The sequence below is a fragment of the Zonotrichia albicollis genome, chromosome 16 (genome assembly GCF_047830755.1).
Source record: "Zonotrichia albicollis isolate bZonAlb1 chromosome 16, bZonAlb1.hap1, whole genome shotgun sequence".
Classification (NCBI taxonomy): Eukaryota; Metazoa; Chordata; class Aves; order Passeriformes; family Passerellidae; genus Zonotrichia; species Zonotrichia albicollis.
In genome coordinates, this window is record NC_133834.1 from 7009355 (window position 1) to 7027055 (window position 17701).

A 17701-nucleotide genomic window follows, 5' to 3' on the forward strand; every position below is an offset into this window, starting at 1 on the left:
TGCATTCAAGTATTTTATGTAAAAAAAGAAACATTTTATATAACTTAACACACGATCAAGGATAGTTCTTCCTGTACTTAAACAGGAGAGCCTTGTCTTGTTTGTTCATCTTGCTCTTCAGAAAGCTGTCTTATTGTCTCCCTCAGCTTCTCTATTTCTTCTTCTTGCTGCCTCACCTTCTGCTGGAGGTTAGAAATAACCTGAAAATGAGAGTCAGTGCACTTCATTTATAGCTAAACAAGGATATAAAGCCTTACTGCCCTACTTGAATTGTGCTTGCAATCCACTACAGACACAGTGCAGCAGCACTCAGCTATTCTACCTTCAAGTGACTATAACTTAAATCCATAAAGCAGTGGGGCATGGAAAGGAAAAATTATTAGAAGAATCTGCAGATGTGATGAAAAGCTTTGAAAGCTTTTCTGACCTATAAAAATGCCTCTTAACTCTAGAGTCTTCAGAAAGTTGCCTAAAGTTAATGACCAGCTATCTCACTGCAAAGACCAGAAATAATACAGTGGCCTAAATACTGTAATCAGAAAAAGAGTCTTAAGAGGAACGTGTGATTAACTTCAAAGCCAAACACATGTAATGCAGGCAGGGACACAAAGGGCATTTTCTTTTTATGTAGCTTTAGGCTGGAAGGGTTGGGGTTGCTGGCACAGGTTACCTGGTCTGTGGTGTGGAAGAGTTCACTGTCCCGAAGCTGAGGCGCCGTCGGCCGTTCGGCAGCTCTGGGACTGGTGAGGAGCTTCACGTACTTGGCCTGAGTGGGCCATTTCTTGTAGAAAGGGTGAGGAATTTGGCCAGTCCTTAAATGTGTAAGGACTTCTGTTCTTTCCATTTCTGTTCCAAATGGTTGGAAGAGTTCTAGCAGGACAACACCCAAGCTGTACATGTCTGACTGTTAATGGGGTGAAGAGAAAGTTGTGGGATAACTGCTGTTTTAACTTAGTGGGCTTCTTATAAAATCGTTTTATGAAAAAGTTTCACAACAGTGAAGTTTCATGATTATATGAAGAGCATCATGACACTACTAAACACAAATTCAAATCTGTATATTATTATATTATTTACTATGTTATCAACATAGCAAAAAAAAAGTTTTGCTTTAACAGCAACAAGAACGGAAAGTTGAAATTCATGTTTCAAGAAAAACACTAGGAGTGACAGTAGGAGGGTTTGATTTATTTCTGTTATCTAGCATGTTAATAGAGAAAAGAAGAAACAAAACAAAGTTCTCTACCTTGAAGTCATAGTGAGATCCCTGCAGTTGTTCTGGTGAGGCATAGAGGCACGTCCCCACTCCTGAAGTATGTGTCAGTCCTTTGAAAGGCAATTGAGACTTAGCAAGTGTTGTTACCCTTGCAAGTAAGAGTTTAATAATTTTAATACCATAGAAACTTAAACACTGAAAGCCATGGCACTTCCTTCTCTTACCATTTATCCGTTCTGTCTGAAACCCCTGGTCTGCATCATCCCAAAGAAGGTCTTTGCACGCTAATCCAAAGTCACCTATTTTTACCTGATGATCTGATCCGTGTAGAAAGATATTTCTAGGCTGCAAATGAAGACAGAATACAATTTAGAAACATGTCTGTATAAAGAATTACAGAATTTCAGCTGTTTCAGAGTCTGTAAAATCCAGCGTTTCACAGGTATAAGATGACTAACATTTTTTAGTAGTGGGAAAGAAAAAATAGTCATTGCTGATACCAACTCTTGTGTTAGCAACCCCATTTGGGCCAAAAAGCCACATATCTGGAACAAGGGAAAAAAGGAGGAAAAGCAAAACAGAAAAAACCAAAGATTTAGTGAAAATATTAAGTACATTTTTTTCCCCAACAGAAATTGGGAAATTTGCAGAACAGGAACAGGCAGAGTGGACAGTAAATTTGACCAACTGATGTAGCAGGAAGGATGACTAAATATCATTGAGCTAGACATAATACAACCCAAAATACTGCAGCAATATGCTACTTGGTTCTGAGAAGCTGCTAGGAAAAAAAAAAAAGCCAAATTACGACAGACTTGAGAGCTCTGACTCAGAAAACTGAAACAGTTTTTATCCATATATTTTGGTTTTAGGATCACGAAGAAGGAGAAATGCAAGTTTTATGTACCTAGAAAAATTCCCCCACTTGTTCAGGTGGCACAAAGGAAATACTTGGTCTTTTATTAGTGTACAAAGGAGATGTGAATAGTTTAACAAGAGATGGGCAATCCCCATTCTTTTCCTTTATTCAGTACAGATCAAACTTAAAAGATGCAGCACTGTTGAATAAGTTGCTAGGCTTCTCATATCCACTGAAGTAAAAACATATCCAAGACACCCACCCACTGGGCTTCTGTTCTCAGAAATTCACACACTGAAAGACTTTCTTAGAATATTATCCCAGAAATTACAGTCTCTGCTAGGTATCTGCAAAATCACCATTAGAAGAATATATGGTGAAACCCATGAGAACTGGCTCAAAACCAGGTCTGCAGTAACTGTATGGAATTGTGGAATTCTTTATGTAACTACCAGATTTTGGACAATAAGGCCAGGATGATGCTAAATGGGGAGGCAAAATGAAAAATTGTTCACCCTGGACCAGTTGACAGAAAAATGAAAATTAATCCAGAGTGAAGATTGTGTGATTTCAAGTAGTTCCAAGCTTCCACATGTGAAGTTTTAATAATCATGATTTCTTCATACAGCTGCTGTATCAGATGCAGAAAACCTGAGTAGGAAGCAAAGTAGGAAAACACACATTCACTTCCTTGCTATTCAGGTCTATCAGTATGCAAGCAACTAGAAAATATTTTCAAAAGCTAACTGTATGCAGTTAGCAAACTGAAGTGTAGTCAAGGGATTTTGTTAATTTTTGTAATTACCTAAAATATTCTTTTTTTAGGTAATTAAGTTGCTATCCTGGTTAAGGAAAGACTGAGACAAAAGAAAACCAATCTGACCATGCTTGTTTCTGAAGGAAAATGGCTACAAAGGAGAAAACACCTCCAGAGCTGGAAATCCACTTGTAAGTCAGTGTAACATTACTATACTGGTATTAAGAAAGCATGGCACTCCTATAGAGGAGATTATGTATTTTCTCATATGTAACAACTAAATTCTTAAGAGCCCAGGTCATCTTTAATGCAACTGTGAAGTTTCTTTCATTCTCCCATAATGCAAATTGTCTTTTTTCAGCCTCAAGTAATAATTTGATGAACTTACTTTAATGTCTCGATGCATCACTCCCATGCTGTGGATATAGCAAACTCCTTCCACTACCTCCTGGAAAATCTTCATTGTCCAGGGAACATCCACGAGATGGTATGGACCTTAAAACAAATTATTTCACCTAGTTTTACTGAGTTATGTAAGATTATGGTGGTATTATGGTTGAATTACATTTATTATGCTGTGGAATCCATTTTTAAGAGAATGAGTGTATTTAAATATGGATTTTGATATGCTCTTCTAAAGATATTATTTCTGAATCAGCCAAAAGTCACTAACATCAAAATTCCAAAAAGGGAAGGTCAGAGAACATGAACATATATCCTTCTGAAAAGATTCTTCCAAACCCCATCAGACAGTTATTTGATTATGAATTTAGCAAACTTTTTACTTTCATCTAAGTCCTGACCAAGCATGAAAAATACAGTTCCAGATAAAATCAAAATAATTTATGTAGTGACATGCTGTCTGTATTGCTTTGCACTCTTCTTGTTTTATTCCTAATCTTTCTGCTGCTGTGCTACCCTCTGAAATTCCTCAATCTCCTTTGGCTGTAGCTGTCCTAAATAAACTTAGCACCTCCTTGTTTTGACCATTTTCCACATTACTGTTTTATTAAACTACATTGTCTCCCTCCTCTAATGAACCATATTTAACATGTCTTTTTGAACACTCACCATTTACTCACATTTGGATTTCTATCTCTTTGTGTCTAACCTATGACAATATTCACCTTTTCCATGAAAAGGTGTGAAAACAGCATTTTGCAAGCTCAAATGCCATCATAATTCTGTCATTTCCTGGAATATCACCATTTAGCTCATGAAAGCTAAACTATTATGATTACAGGAGAGATTAGTGGAAGTCAGCTGACAGTTTGCTGGTAAACCTGTCCCTATCAATGAAAACAACAGATTTACCTTAATAGTGATTAAAACCAAGATAAAACATCAATCACACATTTTGTTTTACAACCTGATGTGCATAAGCTGCTTTTGTACAACCACCCCAGAGGATGGAACAAGTCCCTACTGCTTTAAGAGCATTGGATTTGTTCTTCCAAATGTCAACAGTTACTGATGACTGCTTGGTAGGAGGGCATGAGAACCCCCTGATCACTCAGAAAAAGTCAATGTTACATTCTTTACCCTATTACAAATTAACCTGTCTGGATCAAATGATATAATTGTATTTTCTGCAGCAGATAAATTAGCCTTTAACCAGCTTTCTGAGAAGCAGCAGATTCTGTCAATAAAAAACTCTGCTCCAAATAAGGAGCATTGCCCAGACCCTGATCTCCCCTGGTAACAACTATGCCTCAGGCATTCAGTCATTCTTTTTTGAAGAGCTGTCTAAAACTCAAGAATTTCAATTCTTTTACCAACATCTATCATGCACAAATTCAATATAAGCTGCTATTCGATTAAGCGAATAAAGAATTTAATAAAGATCTGTATTATAAGCTGCTGAAGTAAAATAAAATTAGATAACTGCACTTCAAATTACAAAAAAAAAATTATATGCTTTACAATGAATTAGACAGTGATGAATCTTACTAGAAGTGTCCTCTGATCTCTTGTTACATCTTTTATTACGGTCAGCAATCCAGTCCCACAGGGATATTTCACACAACTGCATTTGTATATGAAGCATCAGGTGATACTCCACCTAACAGAAAAATAATTGCACATAATTTTGCCACTGTAACATGAACAGTATTTCCTTCATTATTTTCTTTAAAGTAAATAAACCCAAAATTTATTAAATAAAAACAGGTAGCAAAAGGACATCAAGTATAGTATTAGTAATCTACTGCACTCAAGAAGCAGATGCAACAATGCTATCTAGTTTTGGGGAGTTTTTTTGCTTGTTTCTCAAATTTTAAAAATTGTTATATGATAAATGCTAACAAAACTGCCAGATGTATCTTTGATATTCAAATTAGAGTTTGAAACCTTCTAGAAATACTAAACAGAGGTTTATTCCAGCTTAATCAATGTAAAATAGCAGAGAAAAAAATCAACTTCTTGATACAGAATTTTATGGAATCACAGAATTGTTTAGGTTGGAAAGGCCTTTGAGTCCCAACTGTTCCATTTATTACCATAAACATACAGCTCAATTTCTGGTAATGGACCAGTTCATCTGATAACCTGGACAACTCAAGCAGACACCTTTAAAACTGGGTTTCCTGCAAGAGGGAACTCCAAGTGATAACAAAAGCTTGAAGCATTCCAGAGCTGGCTTGTTATACAAAACATACCCGTGGTGTGGTATAAATGCCAACAAGGTTTTAGAAGCACAAGTGATTCCCTGCTCCAATCTGCTTTTATCTCATGTACTCCTACACTGCAGGGGCACACATGACACACCAAAACACTTTCACCATTAACAGCTGCTTTACCTTTCCTTAGTGAGAGCTAAGGATTTTCAATTTTGATGAGGCTGTTTAAGTACTACTTTTTATTCATGCAGGTACTTTGAAAGAGGCCTAACACATGGGAAGTTCCTCACAGATGCTGAGCTCTGCCAGCTCCTCTGGTCAGCTTCCTTGCAACGATGTTGCCCACATAATAAAATTTGTCTGAACTCTTGGCTCTACTTGCAGTCATTCCATTCTTCTAAATTTATTGTTATAAATCATTCATTTTCTCTGTCTACTGAACTGCTTTAAAAACATCACCAAATTAGACAGCAGATAAGGATACTTAAAGAGAACTGTATTTACCTCAAAGTCTCCACAGAGTGCTACCTCATTTTTGGAGCATCCTTCAGAGCAGGACTTGCTTTCAGAGCTGGACTCACTTTCAGTGCCAGCACCTTGATCCAGACTGGAATGAGGTCCCCATGTTGAATGATTGTCCACATCACTTGATAAACTGTTATCATTATTTACAAATCTTTCCTGTAGTTCTGTGGATAATTCACCTTTATTTGGTTTCACACACTCTTTGCTATTGCTGTTTGTAAAGTCATTCCTCACATCCATATTCTGCACTGATTCTCTATGCACATTTTTAAGACTGGTACTGTCACAGGACTTCTTTTCTTGTGAGGTAAGGTCAGCAAAGATGATTGAACTATCACTTTCTGCACTCTGGATGTGACAGTGATCACTGAAAACAACAAAGGCAGAGAAATCCACATTAGTACACAGTTTCATACCATCTGTGATACACCATACTGATTCTTTTCCCCAGCTGCAAACACCATTCCCAAGTCAGAGCTCAGCTGCCTCCTCACATAAAACTCCAGGATCACACAACTTCAGTGCAGGCTCCAGCTGATTTAATCCTTTGTACCAGCAGGTATTATGGACAGCTGTCCCAGACAGCAATGGCTCAGATACACAGCTGAAGTTAAAGCTGAATTTCTTACCACTGAGATTAGTAATACTCACTTGCTATTCTTTTGCTCCAAAACCAGTGGCTGCAACTCCATTATTGTTTTACCTGTTGGATGCAAAGATAAATATGGTACTTCATAAAACAAAGAATGTATCCACATATTTACTAAAAATTACCATTTAAGCTAGAGTACCTCACTTAATTTAACTTTGTTACCTGTGATAGCTCTAGATTATCTGTATTTCTGCTGCTGAAAAAGGGACTTGTTAAGTCTACTAAGAAGCTACCCTACCATGTAATTAATTAATCTTTAAATGAAAAGAAAATATACATTGTACAAAGTCAATAAAAGGGTTGTACTGGCCTTTCATAAATATCTACTTAGACTTTATCTTTCAGAAGTCAGCCTGTTCAAAGCAAGGGTTTACAATGTAGAGAATAACACACAGTTAAAGAAGCAGCTCCACAAGGCCTCACCCTTCACATTACACTGCTGCTGTTTTGAAGACATGTGATATCTTGGAAATAATTGTCATTAAAATTGTATTTTTACACGTTTGTTTCTGTGTTTCAGGACACAGAAGCAAATACAAAACATCAATCTTATAAGACAAGAGAAACCATTGAGTACCACAGAAGCTACCTACAGATTTAATTATGCACTTCCAGTACCACAATTAAATACTTGTGAAGGACCTCCAGCATGAAACAATTGCTTCCCTTGATTCTCTGGATCATTGGTTAAAATTTTTGCCTGTTTTACTCTACTGTCAACTTCCTATGCACTTATGCCTTTTCTTTTGTGCTTATGGCTGGCTGGGCAATAAGTCAGTGACTTGGAAAGCAATAAAGTTATACAGAGCATAACCAAACCTCCCACTAAGAGAGGATCAAAAGATTTAATTGCTAAAGGCATTCCAGGAAAGGACTAGAAAGGGACCAATGGATTAGGGTTACAAAGAGACCAAAGGACAGAGTGTGCAAAGAGCTGAGAACAAAGAACCTGAAGAGAAAAACCAAGAAGAAAGTGTAAAATAACACAAAAGTAGATAAATTCTCAACAGTTACAGACAGTAGCTGATACACAAAAAAAACCCCAATTGCTTTGTCAGTGCATAGTCAGGACTATGAAGCACAATTCATCAAATTTAAAAGTCTGACTTGGAAAGCAAAATAAAGAGTTTTTGGTGGGGGGGGTTATCATTAAAAGTAGGTATTTCCATATTCTTTTAGTTTTTCTTAGATCTTTTCCAGATCAGAAGAGAAGCGTACTGGGTTGCTTATTCTAGTGTTGCTACATCTCTGAGACTTCAAAACATAGTTGCAAATTTGTGGGGTTTTGTCCTATTCATCACTTTCCCCCAATATCTGAGGCAGCTCATTCCTCAGCATTCATTCTTCTCCTCATCAGCTCACCACTTCTTGCATTAAAAGGTTTTCACTGCATTTCACTGACCTTCACACAACTTTAAATTCCTCCTCATATATTACCACAGGTAAAGCTGATATTTCCACAGTTCCAAATTAATCACTAAGTAACAGCTAAATTATTTGGTAAGGAGGGATTGAACCCACAGAAGGACCTGGTGATCACCTGTAATTTCCCTTTCTTTTAGTGCTTTTAAGGAGGGGAAAAAACAGTAATTTTATCAGAGAAGTAATGCTCTCCTGCAAATAGCAGTACAGAGGTTGTAAGACGCAAGCAAGAATTACACAAGGAGCTGTACTTTCCTTTTGGATGTACTGTTTGAACTTGCTCCATCCAAGCAGTGTGATAGCCTACAATATTGGGATGCTGCAGCCCAGCCAGCACTTTGACTTCTCGGAGCACCTAAAAAGACCAAAAACCCACAGTGTGACACTCCTTTATTCTGTGTGCTTAGTGAACACAAAAGGTAACAAAAAGTAAGTTTCTTAGAGAGAAAGAACAGATGAAATTGTTACAGTAACAGAAAAAAAAGGTGAAAACTTTAAAACAAATTGATTTTCATCATTGCAGAGATTACCAAATTCAAGTAATTAAACAGTTCTTTTAATGGACTTCAATGTGTCTCATTTAGTTTTTTCTACTAGGTACTGATAGGCTCAAACCCTTGGAAATCCAGAATGCATAAAAACTTGTATTAGCTACATTAATAAACTAGAACAGAATAAGCTACAGAGGAGTTAAAACAGGGACAAAACACAGGAAGAAGAATACCTTCATGCAATCTCTTCTTGTAGCCTTCTTAATTTTGATTTTTTTAATAGCATAGAACTGACCATCTAACTTGTTTCTGACCTGAAAACAATTGTAATTGGAGAAAATGAGATGTTAATATGCTTGGATTAATTAAATCCTTTTGAAACCACTATTTTCTAAAATTTTACTTCTGCACCCCACTCCTATGGAATATCACCTGTATCAGGGAATGAAACTGGGATTAGGCCCCTGCTGCCATACAGGGATCCTGATAGGTCCTGATAATGGCTGAACAAGTCCTCAATAAATATTTGTCACTTCCACATGGCACATACCTCATGGGGAACCTTGGGCTGCCCATACACTACAAGTACTTAGCACAATTCAACATTGCCTTGGACAGTTTATGCTCATACTGAGGCTCATTTTTTAAAAGCAGCCACAAGTGAAGCATTGGGGAGTGCAGGCCAATCACTTCTGATGCTGTGGAGAGTCAATATATCATAATAACTCACATGCCAAATAAGGAGCTTTCATTCACTTTAAAAGGGTCAAAATACACAAAGTAAAACATCTGATAGATCCTGCTTCTGGCAAACAAAACTAATTGCAACTGAGCAGCTCTTGAAATGAAACACCAACTCTCTTCTAAGGTACAGATTTGCACCTCTTCTATTCAAAAAACATCTGGCAGTACAGCTAAAAGAGTAACTCCAAATTCCAATAAAAAACAGATATAAACAGAGTAGTTTTATTTGGGAGGTAAAGAATACCTTGTATACTTTGCCATATCCTCCACTTCCTAGCCTTGCAACCTCCTCAAATTCATTCAAGTATCGTGAAGTCTGTGCTTCAAAGAGAACTTCTTTTTCCCTAATTGAGAAAAGTTAGGCTGCATTAAACTAAATTACAACTTACAAGTAAGATACAGCTGTACACATGCTAAAAATATTATTCATGTTATGGAAAGAAGAAGAAAGTACTTTCACATTACCATACTGAACCAGCCTGAGTTTCAGTAAATACTGAAAACCAGCAGACTGAAGAGCATGCACATGTTCTTCATACTTAAATCCATACTCTGTTTTAACAGAAGTGTTCAGATTATTTCTTTTACATTGATGCCTTATAAATCTTGTTCTCCTAAACAGTGGCTCTGACTGTAAGATCTGTTTTGAAGAACGAATTATCACCACATCAATTTGAGAATTTGGAAAAACCTTTACCATTTTTTCTGTTTCACAGCCAAATATTAAATGCAGTATTAATTAAATTCAGAGTGGAGCAAAAAACTTTAAGGAAGGAGTTAATTTAGTATTTCTACATGCTTTGAATACATACCCAATTGCAAGAGCCTCTCCGTTATCAAGTTCCTAAGAAACAACAAAATCCAACATAAAAACATGCCATATAAAAAGAATAACAGGTCTGCTGTGCCAGTGGCATGGGCAGCTTCATCAGAACAGAAACTGCAATCTCCTTGGAGGAAAATGAGGTTCTGACAGCCATTCACATGCTGCAGAGAGCTTCTGCAAATTCAAGTATTATTATCCCACTGGTCATCTGTTAACATCTCTCTGCTGGAGAGATTACTGCCCTTTTAGAGTTGTGCTGGCAAACAGGATAAAATGTGGGCTCTAAAATGTGCTTAAAACAAAATTAACTAGCTTAGTTCAAGCAGCAAGATAAGCAAACAGGTCTGATTCAGCCGGAAGTGCAAGCACACAAACTACACCCTCCACTAATATAAATATGAGAGTGTTAGCAACACCTTGCCTTTGTTTATAAACACTTCAAATTATTACTCTTTAATAAGGTACAAAATATTGATGGCTTCAAAAACTGGTTTGCACCTACAGAACCAGAGCATGCCATTCCAAAGAGCTAAGGAGTTATTTTGTATAATTATTAAAAAGACCCAATCCAATATTAAAAGAATCCCTAAACAAAAGCTCCTCACTGCAGAGGTTGCCAAAGCCATGTAACAAAGCTTACCCCTTTAAGCACTTGTTGATTAGCTGCTTTCATCAGTTCAGTAATGGCTCTGTTGTGCTGCAGTCTTACAGTACTAAATTCATCACAAAAGACAAAAGGGGAGAGTAAACCTGTTCTTGTGAAAGTCTGACGAAGAACTGCACAAAGGAACAGAGAAAAGGACAGAAAAATATTAAATAAAGCCATCCAATAAGACCATGAAAGTTTTTAAACATGAAATCTTATGTGGAATATAAGATGACTGAAAAACTGAATAATCCCTCCTACTCTAGTGCTGTTCCTGTACCCTTAGCAATTTAAACTAATTCAAACCAAACTAGAGCTGCTCAATGGGAATCCCTTCACAAAATACAATTATTTGTTGTGTTCCAAGGTCACAACTGCATCTCCTCTGCCTCCTCACCTCAGCAGATGAGTTAAATACACACTTTCATTTTCACTTTCACCCATTCACTTGCATTTTACTTTTGGACTGATTTTGATCAGTGAAAAGAAAGAAATCAAAGCAGGTTCACAATTATGAGGATGGATTATAATCAGAAGTGGTAATGTCAAGATTTTCTAATTTCCATCCAAACTTGTGCACATACTCATAACAGAGAATGAAGTCACTCCCTTCCACCACTTCATCTTTTTCGTATGGAGTAAAACTCTGTCAAACAAACCCTCAGAAATGCTGGAGATGGGTGCAACTGCGATGCTATAAATGGCATAAGTTTAACTATGAAAAACACATTAGATTTTATTTTCTACAGTCATGTAAAGTAAGGACAAAACCCTTGAATATGCTTTCTTAAATGCATTAAGTATACGCCTAAATGAACAAAATAGCCATGGTAAGTCATATACCAAGAAGGTATTTTAAAAAAATGTGAATTCCTTGAATGATATCAAGAGACTTTATGGCAAAATAAAGAACTTGTAAAAGTATTTACTCAGATTTTTACAGAATATAATTTTGCAATATTTACTGAAGACTCTACTGCAACTACTTCTTGATAAATATTTTAGTAAATTCCTCTTCTACCAGCATTTTTAGATTACATATAACAGTAATATAATTTACCCTGCTACCCTTCTCATGATGCAACTCACACGACCTAGCTGAAACAGAACTGTCTGATCCTTACATCTACAGCAATATTCTGTTACTGTTTTCAAAATAAGACAAGGTGTCATTGCCAATTTAGTTGATTTAAGTTATTCATCCTCTTCACATGAACGATTCTTCATTCTTGTCCCAGCGGGATAAAACCTACAGCTTTGTATTGGTATTACACTGTAACTCTACACAGAAGGGTCTGGTACACACTGCAGTGAAGCAGTTTGAGAGACACGAATGAACTCCTCTTACTGACTTCGGAACAAACCCCTGGAGTGAACGGGGTTGTGCGTGTACATGTGGCAGAGATGCTCCAGCAGCGACACAAGCAGCAGCTGGTTCTGGATGGTCGAAGTGAACTTCACAAATTTTTGCGACCCGTTTGCAACTCGCAGCTCCGCCGGCACATCCGAATCTGGAAGAGGACAGTCAGGCGAATGAACTTTGGCCTCAGTACACACCCATTTACCTAAACATGAAAACAATGTACAGCCACACAGCTTCATCACAACCCCGCCTCACACAGGCAGCACCAGAGCTGCCAACTGAGCGAGTAGCTTTAAGAGGCCAATTAGGAACATAATTAATTTTTTTAAGTGTGCACGAAAAGCAGCTACCCGGGGAGGCCGAGGTGCCCCAGCACGGCGGCCTCAGGGCAGGGCGCTGCTGAGGGCCTGCCCGCTCTTGCATCACCCCCGCGCCTCAGAGCGCTGGGCAAGGACGGGAAGAGGAAGGCGACAGTTCCATGCTCCTTCCCTCCCTGCCGGCCGGGGGAAAGGAGTGATTTCCCCGCTCACCCACAGGGCTGACGCCGGCCCCACTTACCGTCAAAGCGCGGCTCCGGGCTCTCCTCGGGGAACTCGATGGCGGGCACCGGCGCCCGCATGGCCGCAGCCCTCCCGCCCCTCATCACATGCCGGGCGCCGGGATTCCATCCGCTGCGGACGGCGGGGCCCGCCCGGCCCGCCGTGGGCGGCTCCGGGGGCCGGGCCAGCGTTTATGGCCGCTATTTGAGCGCGGAGAGATAAAACATGGATGGAGGGATAGACCCGAGAGGGGAACCTTCGGCCCGAGAGGCGGGGACGGGCGGGCAGGAGCTCGTACCGAAGGTCTGCGGCGGGGAGCGGAGCGTCCCCTCCCCTACGCACGGGGACCGGCACCGCCCGCAGCCCGCGTGAGCCCCGCGCCCGGACCGGGGGTCGCCGAGCCCCCTCTAGCGGCTCCCGGCCGCGGCACAGGGGCGGTGCCGGTCCCCGTGTGACCCGGAGGCGCTCGCTGCTCCCCCCGCCGCCGCCGCCGCCTCCTCTCCTCCCCCCGCCCGCCTGCCCGGCCGGCGCCGGGCCCCGGATGCAAGAGGCCGGCGGAGGGACGTCATTGTTCCCCGACGGACTGTAACAGTAGGCGGAGCGGGCCGGGTTGAGGCGGGGGCTGCGGCGAGGGGGACCCGGCAGCGCCGAGTCAAGCGGGGCCGAGCCAGGTAATGGGGCTGGGGGGCAGCGCCGGGCCCGGCGGCGGCCCCGGCACAGCCCGGCGGCACCGCGTGCGCCTCCCGCCTGGAAATCAATGGGCCGGGGGAGGGGCCGGCCCGGGAAAGGGAAGGGAAAGCGACCGGCGGGAGCAGCCGGCTCAGCCCAGCCCAGCCCACCGCGCCGGGGCGCGGGCCGGGCGCTCGGCCGCTGCCCTCCTGGCTGGCGGGCAGCCGGAGGGGGTGGGACCCCCGGGCGGGGCGGGGCGCCGTCCCCAGCACGCGGCGGAGGGACCCAGCCCCGCCGCCGCCGCCACCCCCTGGGCCGGCGGGACCGGCCCCCTCCCGGCGCGGCGGTGCTTCCTCGCCCGCCCTCCCTCTCCGTTACGCGCCGGGGTCCCGCCGGCGCCCGCATCTCCTTCCTTCTACTCCTGCTGCTGTCGGCGTGGGGGACTCGGCGTGGGTCCCCCGCGTCCCGGCGCAGGCGGGAGGGCGGCCGGGACGCCCCGGCCCCGCGTCCCGCCGCGGGAGCGGCGCTGTGCCCCGCCTGCCCCCGCGTTGTTCCCGCTCGGCGCGGCGGTGGCGGCTCCCGCGGCCCCTCCGCCCCGTGCCCGGGGGGCTCCGCGCTCGCTTCGCCGCCCCCCCACCCGCGTTGCCATGGGTACGGAGCCGCCGTTGGGCGCCGCCGCCGCGGTCCTGCCCCTGGGCCGGGATGGGACGCGGGCCCGGACAGGTCAGCACGGGGCCGGGCGGCGGAGGCGGCATGGCCCGGGCGGGGAGCCGCGGGGCTGGGGGGCCGGGCGGTGTGAGGTGTAGAGGAAGAAGGGCGAGGCGGGAGCTGCTTCAGGGCCGGTTCCCGGCCCCCCTCGCCTGCGTGTCGGGCTGGGTTTTGTTTTGTGTGTGTTTGGGCTCTTGCCGCGCTGAGTGCGGACATGTTGCGTGCGGTGCCCGTCCCTGCCCCTGCCAGCGGCCTTTTACTGCCGGTGTCAGCACGTTGTCGGGAAGCGGGACCCCGCAGAAGGGCAGAGCGAGGGAAAGCGGGTCGGTGCTGCGGGCTTGGCGCTGGCGGGGCGGGCGGTTCGGTTGTGAGCGGGCTCCGGGGCTCGGGGCCGCCCGGAGCGAGGCGCTCGCGGGCGCTCGCGGCGCTGGGCTCGGTCCCGCCACACGCAACGGCCCCGGGACTCGGAGCTCGGAGCTGCCCCGCGCCGAGCGCTCCGCGCCGCCTGCGCTGCCAGGGTAAATGCATTAATCACTTTCGCCTCTGCTGCCTTTAATTTTGTAACGAAAGTAAAACCAGTGCGGGGCGTGTGTTTGTGTTCCGCGCTGCCCCGGGTTGTTTTTGCTGCCGGCGGCGTGTGCGGTGCGGTCGGTGATGTAGCGGGGTGACTCTGCCTGGGCTGCTGCCGGAGTAGTTTCCTCTTGCTCCTTGTTTGTGCCTCGCTGTTGCCGTGTGCCGCTCTTGTTTTTTGACACTCGCTGCTGGAAGTGTTTGGTTTGTACTGAGATAAAGACACATACTCCCTGGCTGAACGCGGTTCTGTGAACGGGATCTTGTATAAAATCCTCCTGAGCTGTGATTTATGGTATGCAAAGCGGAGACCAAACATAAATATTTAGATCTGAGTATTAACTGATGCGTGTTGTGATGATACTGCGAAAAAAGAATCTAAACAGCGCTGATGCATCACTCCAAATGGGAGGAAAGCAACTGTTTGTGCTGTTGTGCTCGTCAGTATCACACTGTGAGAAGTCTGTTATGGGAATAGCAGAGGGGAAAAGAGCTCAATGCACATGGCAATGGGAATTTGTGTTCAGCAGTGGTACAGGAGCAGAACCTGTATTTACAGTGAACAGTGGGGAAATATCCGTGTAATGTTTGTGCTACTTCATCAAAAGATGTTCTCTCCAAATTAATTATATTGATAGATTTTGAAAAAGTGGTGGATCGGAGTTATTTTTGACAACCGTTGGTATTTGCAGGTGTCTAGCGTTTGATATCTGGTAATCAGTTGTCAAAACTAAATTAGCAGCACCAATCAGTGCTACTCAGTTGTCAAAAATAAATTTAAAAATAAGTGAGGCTTCCCTTACTGGTCAGTATAAGGCCAAAGCTTTTTTGTGATAATATTCTTCTGTTTGCTTTTCACTGCAGTCTTGATTCTGGTTTTTGTCCTGCAAATAAATTCATTATGTTGTTGAAACCCCTTCCCTTTCCATCAGGAAAAGTAGATGTCACCAGTATCTGCAATTTGGAGTCTGGATCTCTCCTGAAAATCACTAAGCCCAAGAATTGTCATCTTAGTCTTTGAAATGGACAAGGATGTCCTCATTTTTCAGTTACATAGGTGAATTTCCCATTTTTTGTGTATTATTGTCTCTAAAATGGAAAGTGTGTACAGGGTAGATTTTAAATTGAAAATTTAAAGAGGAAAAAGAATCTAATTAAAGGTTCCACACATGATTTGTCTTTTGTGGGAATAGAAGTTCTGCAATTTACTGTGCTTTGTTTAATCTACTGGAAGTTTCATCATTAGCAATGAAGTTGTGCCATGAATCTGAAACTGCTTCATGCTTTGTTCTCTCAGTTATTTTAGTGTTACAAAGCAGGTTATACTTTAAACCCTCAGTTAAGTTTATAGTTTCCCTAAACTTGAACGGGCCCTACATGATAGAGTACGATAGTAGTAAAAGTTTACATATAGGAGTTGATAATTGATCATGTAATTGTTCAGCAGCTTACTATGCACACAACATTACATGTATTTAAAGAGGTACCATCTTGAAACGTAAACAGCATTTTATAAATGACTTGGTACCAGTTATTGCCTTTATTCTTGAAGGCTGAGGATTAGGGTTTGTTTTGCTTTCTGTTGCGGTCATCGTTTTCTTTTTATAGTTTACATTCCTCTTTTGTTTTTCCCTGGCAAAACAACTTTACATAAGTAGAACTGAAAAAGATGCTTTTGAATTCAACTTCTTGGTTTATAAGTAAGCATTGTAAATGATGGGTGCAAAATACCACAAGGAATGCTGCCAAAATTGTATCCAAACAAATACTTGGAAGGGCAGAAGAAACCCAGGTGGAAATAAATTTGCAAGTGTTTTCTAGCTCTTTTTTCCCAAGATTTCTCAGAGCTGTTTCCCATGCTCTGTGTCATCAGGGGTGTGTGGTTCCCAGGAGCTGGAAGATGTTGGCCAGACAATTCCTCCTGGATCTCACCAGGCCAGCACTTGATTGTGCCACTGCTCACAGCTTCTTTTAAGAAAAAGATCTTGGTAACTGTAGTGGTTTAAAATCCCATGGAAATGTAAGAAATGCTATCAGTCATTAACTCAGCAGAAGTTAAAAAAAAAAAATTGATGCAGTTTGGATGGAAAAAATCTACTTTGTGCATTCAGTTGTGCACTGGGTGGAGTTTTTTGGTGTGTTTTGGGGTTTTGTTCCCTTGTTTGTAATCACTCTTAGCTGTTTAGTTCTTCAGGTTCTCTGAGGCTAAGGGGCAGGATTTATTTTGCTCTTTCCTTTCTGGAATACTTTGGACATTCTTATACCAAACAGAACTTTTGCCTTGTTACAGATATGAACAATGACCATAGTTAACAAGCCAAAATCTTCAAAGTCTAAAAAATCTTCCTCAAGACGCTCTGACAAATCTATGAAACCCCGTACTAAAAAAATGACGTCTCGCACTGCAAGTTTGGGCCGGGTACCTCCTACAGAAGATCCAAACAAAGTCTCTGTGGACAAAGGTCCTGGGGGGCATATTTATTGTAGATCATCTCAAAAATCAAAGCCTTTTGCCCAAAGAGATCTAGGTAAGTGTCTTCTGTCCTCCCTCCTTTTTGTTGAAAACAAAACCAGAGTAGAAGCAGATTTTAGTTGTTGCATTGCTGTGAAATGGGACTACAGCAAATCAAGAGTTCAGCCACAGAGTTCAATTTTGTGCATCCCCTGAGGCAGCTGCAGGGAGAGGTGTTGCAGAACTTGGGTTTATCTATTTACAATTGATTTGTAAAGTATTTTTTATTTATGTAAAATCAAACAAGGGGAGCTTTTCATAATGCATGGATGTACCTAGGTCTCTTCTGTTCTGGAGAGAAAAGTACATTTTACCATGTCTATTCATGGCTTCCATTATTCAGAAGTCTGAATAATAACACTGCCCAGGAAGAGATCTGATATCTATGGGGTTACTTTTTGTGCTGCTTACTTGTTTGTCTGTCTGATTTTTCTTACTGCATAACCACAAGTGTAAGTTTGTGGTTTAAGTTACAATAAGGAAAAAAACAATAATTTAATTAAGAGATTAAAGGACATAGAGATAAAGAAATCAGGTGCTAAAATCAGAGTGGGAGTTTGTGTCTTTTATTAGAAGAATTAAAA

At 42.2% G+C, this 17701-nt stretch overlaps 2 protein-coding genes across 6 annotated transcripts in view; one reads left to right on the forward strand and one right to left on the reverse strand.

Moving 5' to 3' along the window:
* On the reverse strand, positions 1-12738 carry EIF2AK1 (eukaryotic translation initiation factor 2 alpha kinase 1). Its single transcript, XM_074552633.1, has 15 exons — positions 12678-12738; positions 12109-12267; positions 10751-10887; positions 10097-10128; positions 9529-9628; positions 8774-8854; positions 8304-8404; positions 6627-6677; positions 5955-6342; positions 4783-4894; positions 3221-3327; positions 1441-1561; positions 1247-1326; positions 671-904; positions 1-200 (listed from the first exon to the last, which is right to left on the reverse strand). Exons 1-15 carry the CDS (start codon positions 12736-12738, stop codon positions 78-80), a joined length of 1887 nt encoding a protein of 628 aa, XP_074408734.1. The 3' UTR covers positions 1-77.
* Positions 12642-17701, forward strand: part of USP42 (ubiquitin specific peptidase 42) — a 21728-nt gene continuing 16668 nt past the window's right edge. Inside the window, exons 1-3 of one of the 5 annotated variants that reach the window (XM_074552620.1) lie at positions 12645-13329; positions 15538-15662; positions 16896-17133. In XM_074552620.1, coding sequence (XP_074408721.1) covers positions 16905-17133 — 229 coding nt within the window. In that variant the 5' untranslated portion in view covers positions 12645-13329; positions 15538-15662; positions 16896-16904. Of the gene's footprint in view, positions 13330-13358; positions 14051-15537; positions 15663-16895; positions 17134-17701 lie in introns of those variants that run through there. The other 4 variants (XM_074552621.1, XM_074552624.1, XM_074552619.1 and 1 more) reach the window with 4 other exon arrangements.

Bases quoted from the DNA above. Each gene is read 5' to 3' on its own strand.
- EIF2AK1 (XM_074552633.1), bottom strand. From the start codon at position 12,738: ATGCGGGCGCCGGTGCCCGCCATCGAGTTCCCCGAGGAGAGCCCGGAG. The intron at 12,268-12,677 runs GTAAGTGGGGCC...GTCCTCTTCCAG, and splicing joins CCCGGAGCCGCGCTTTGACG to ATTCGGATGTGCCGGCGGAG. The intron at 9,629-10,096 runs GTATGTATTCAA...TTTCTCAATTAG, and splicing joins GGAGAGGCTCTTGCAATTGG to GGAAAAAGAAGTTCTCTTTG.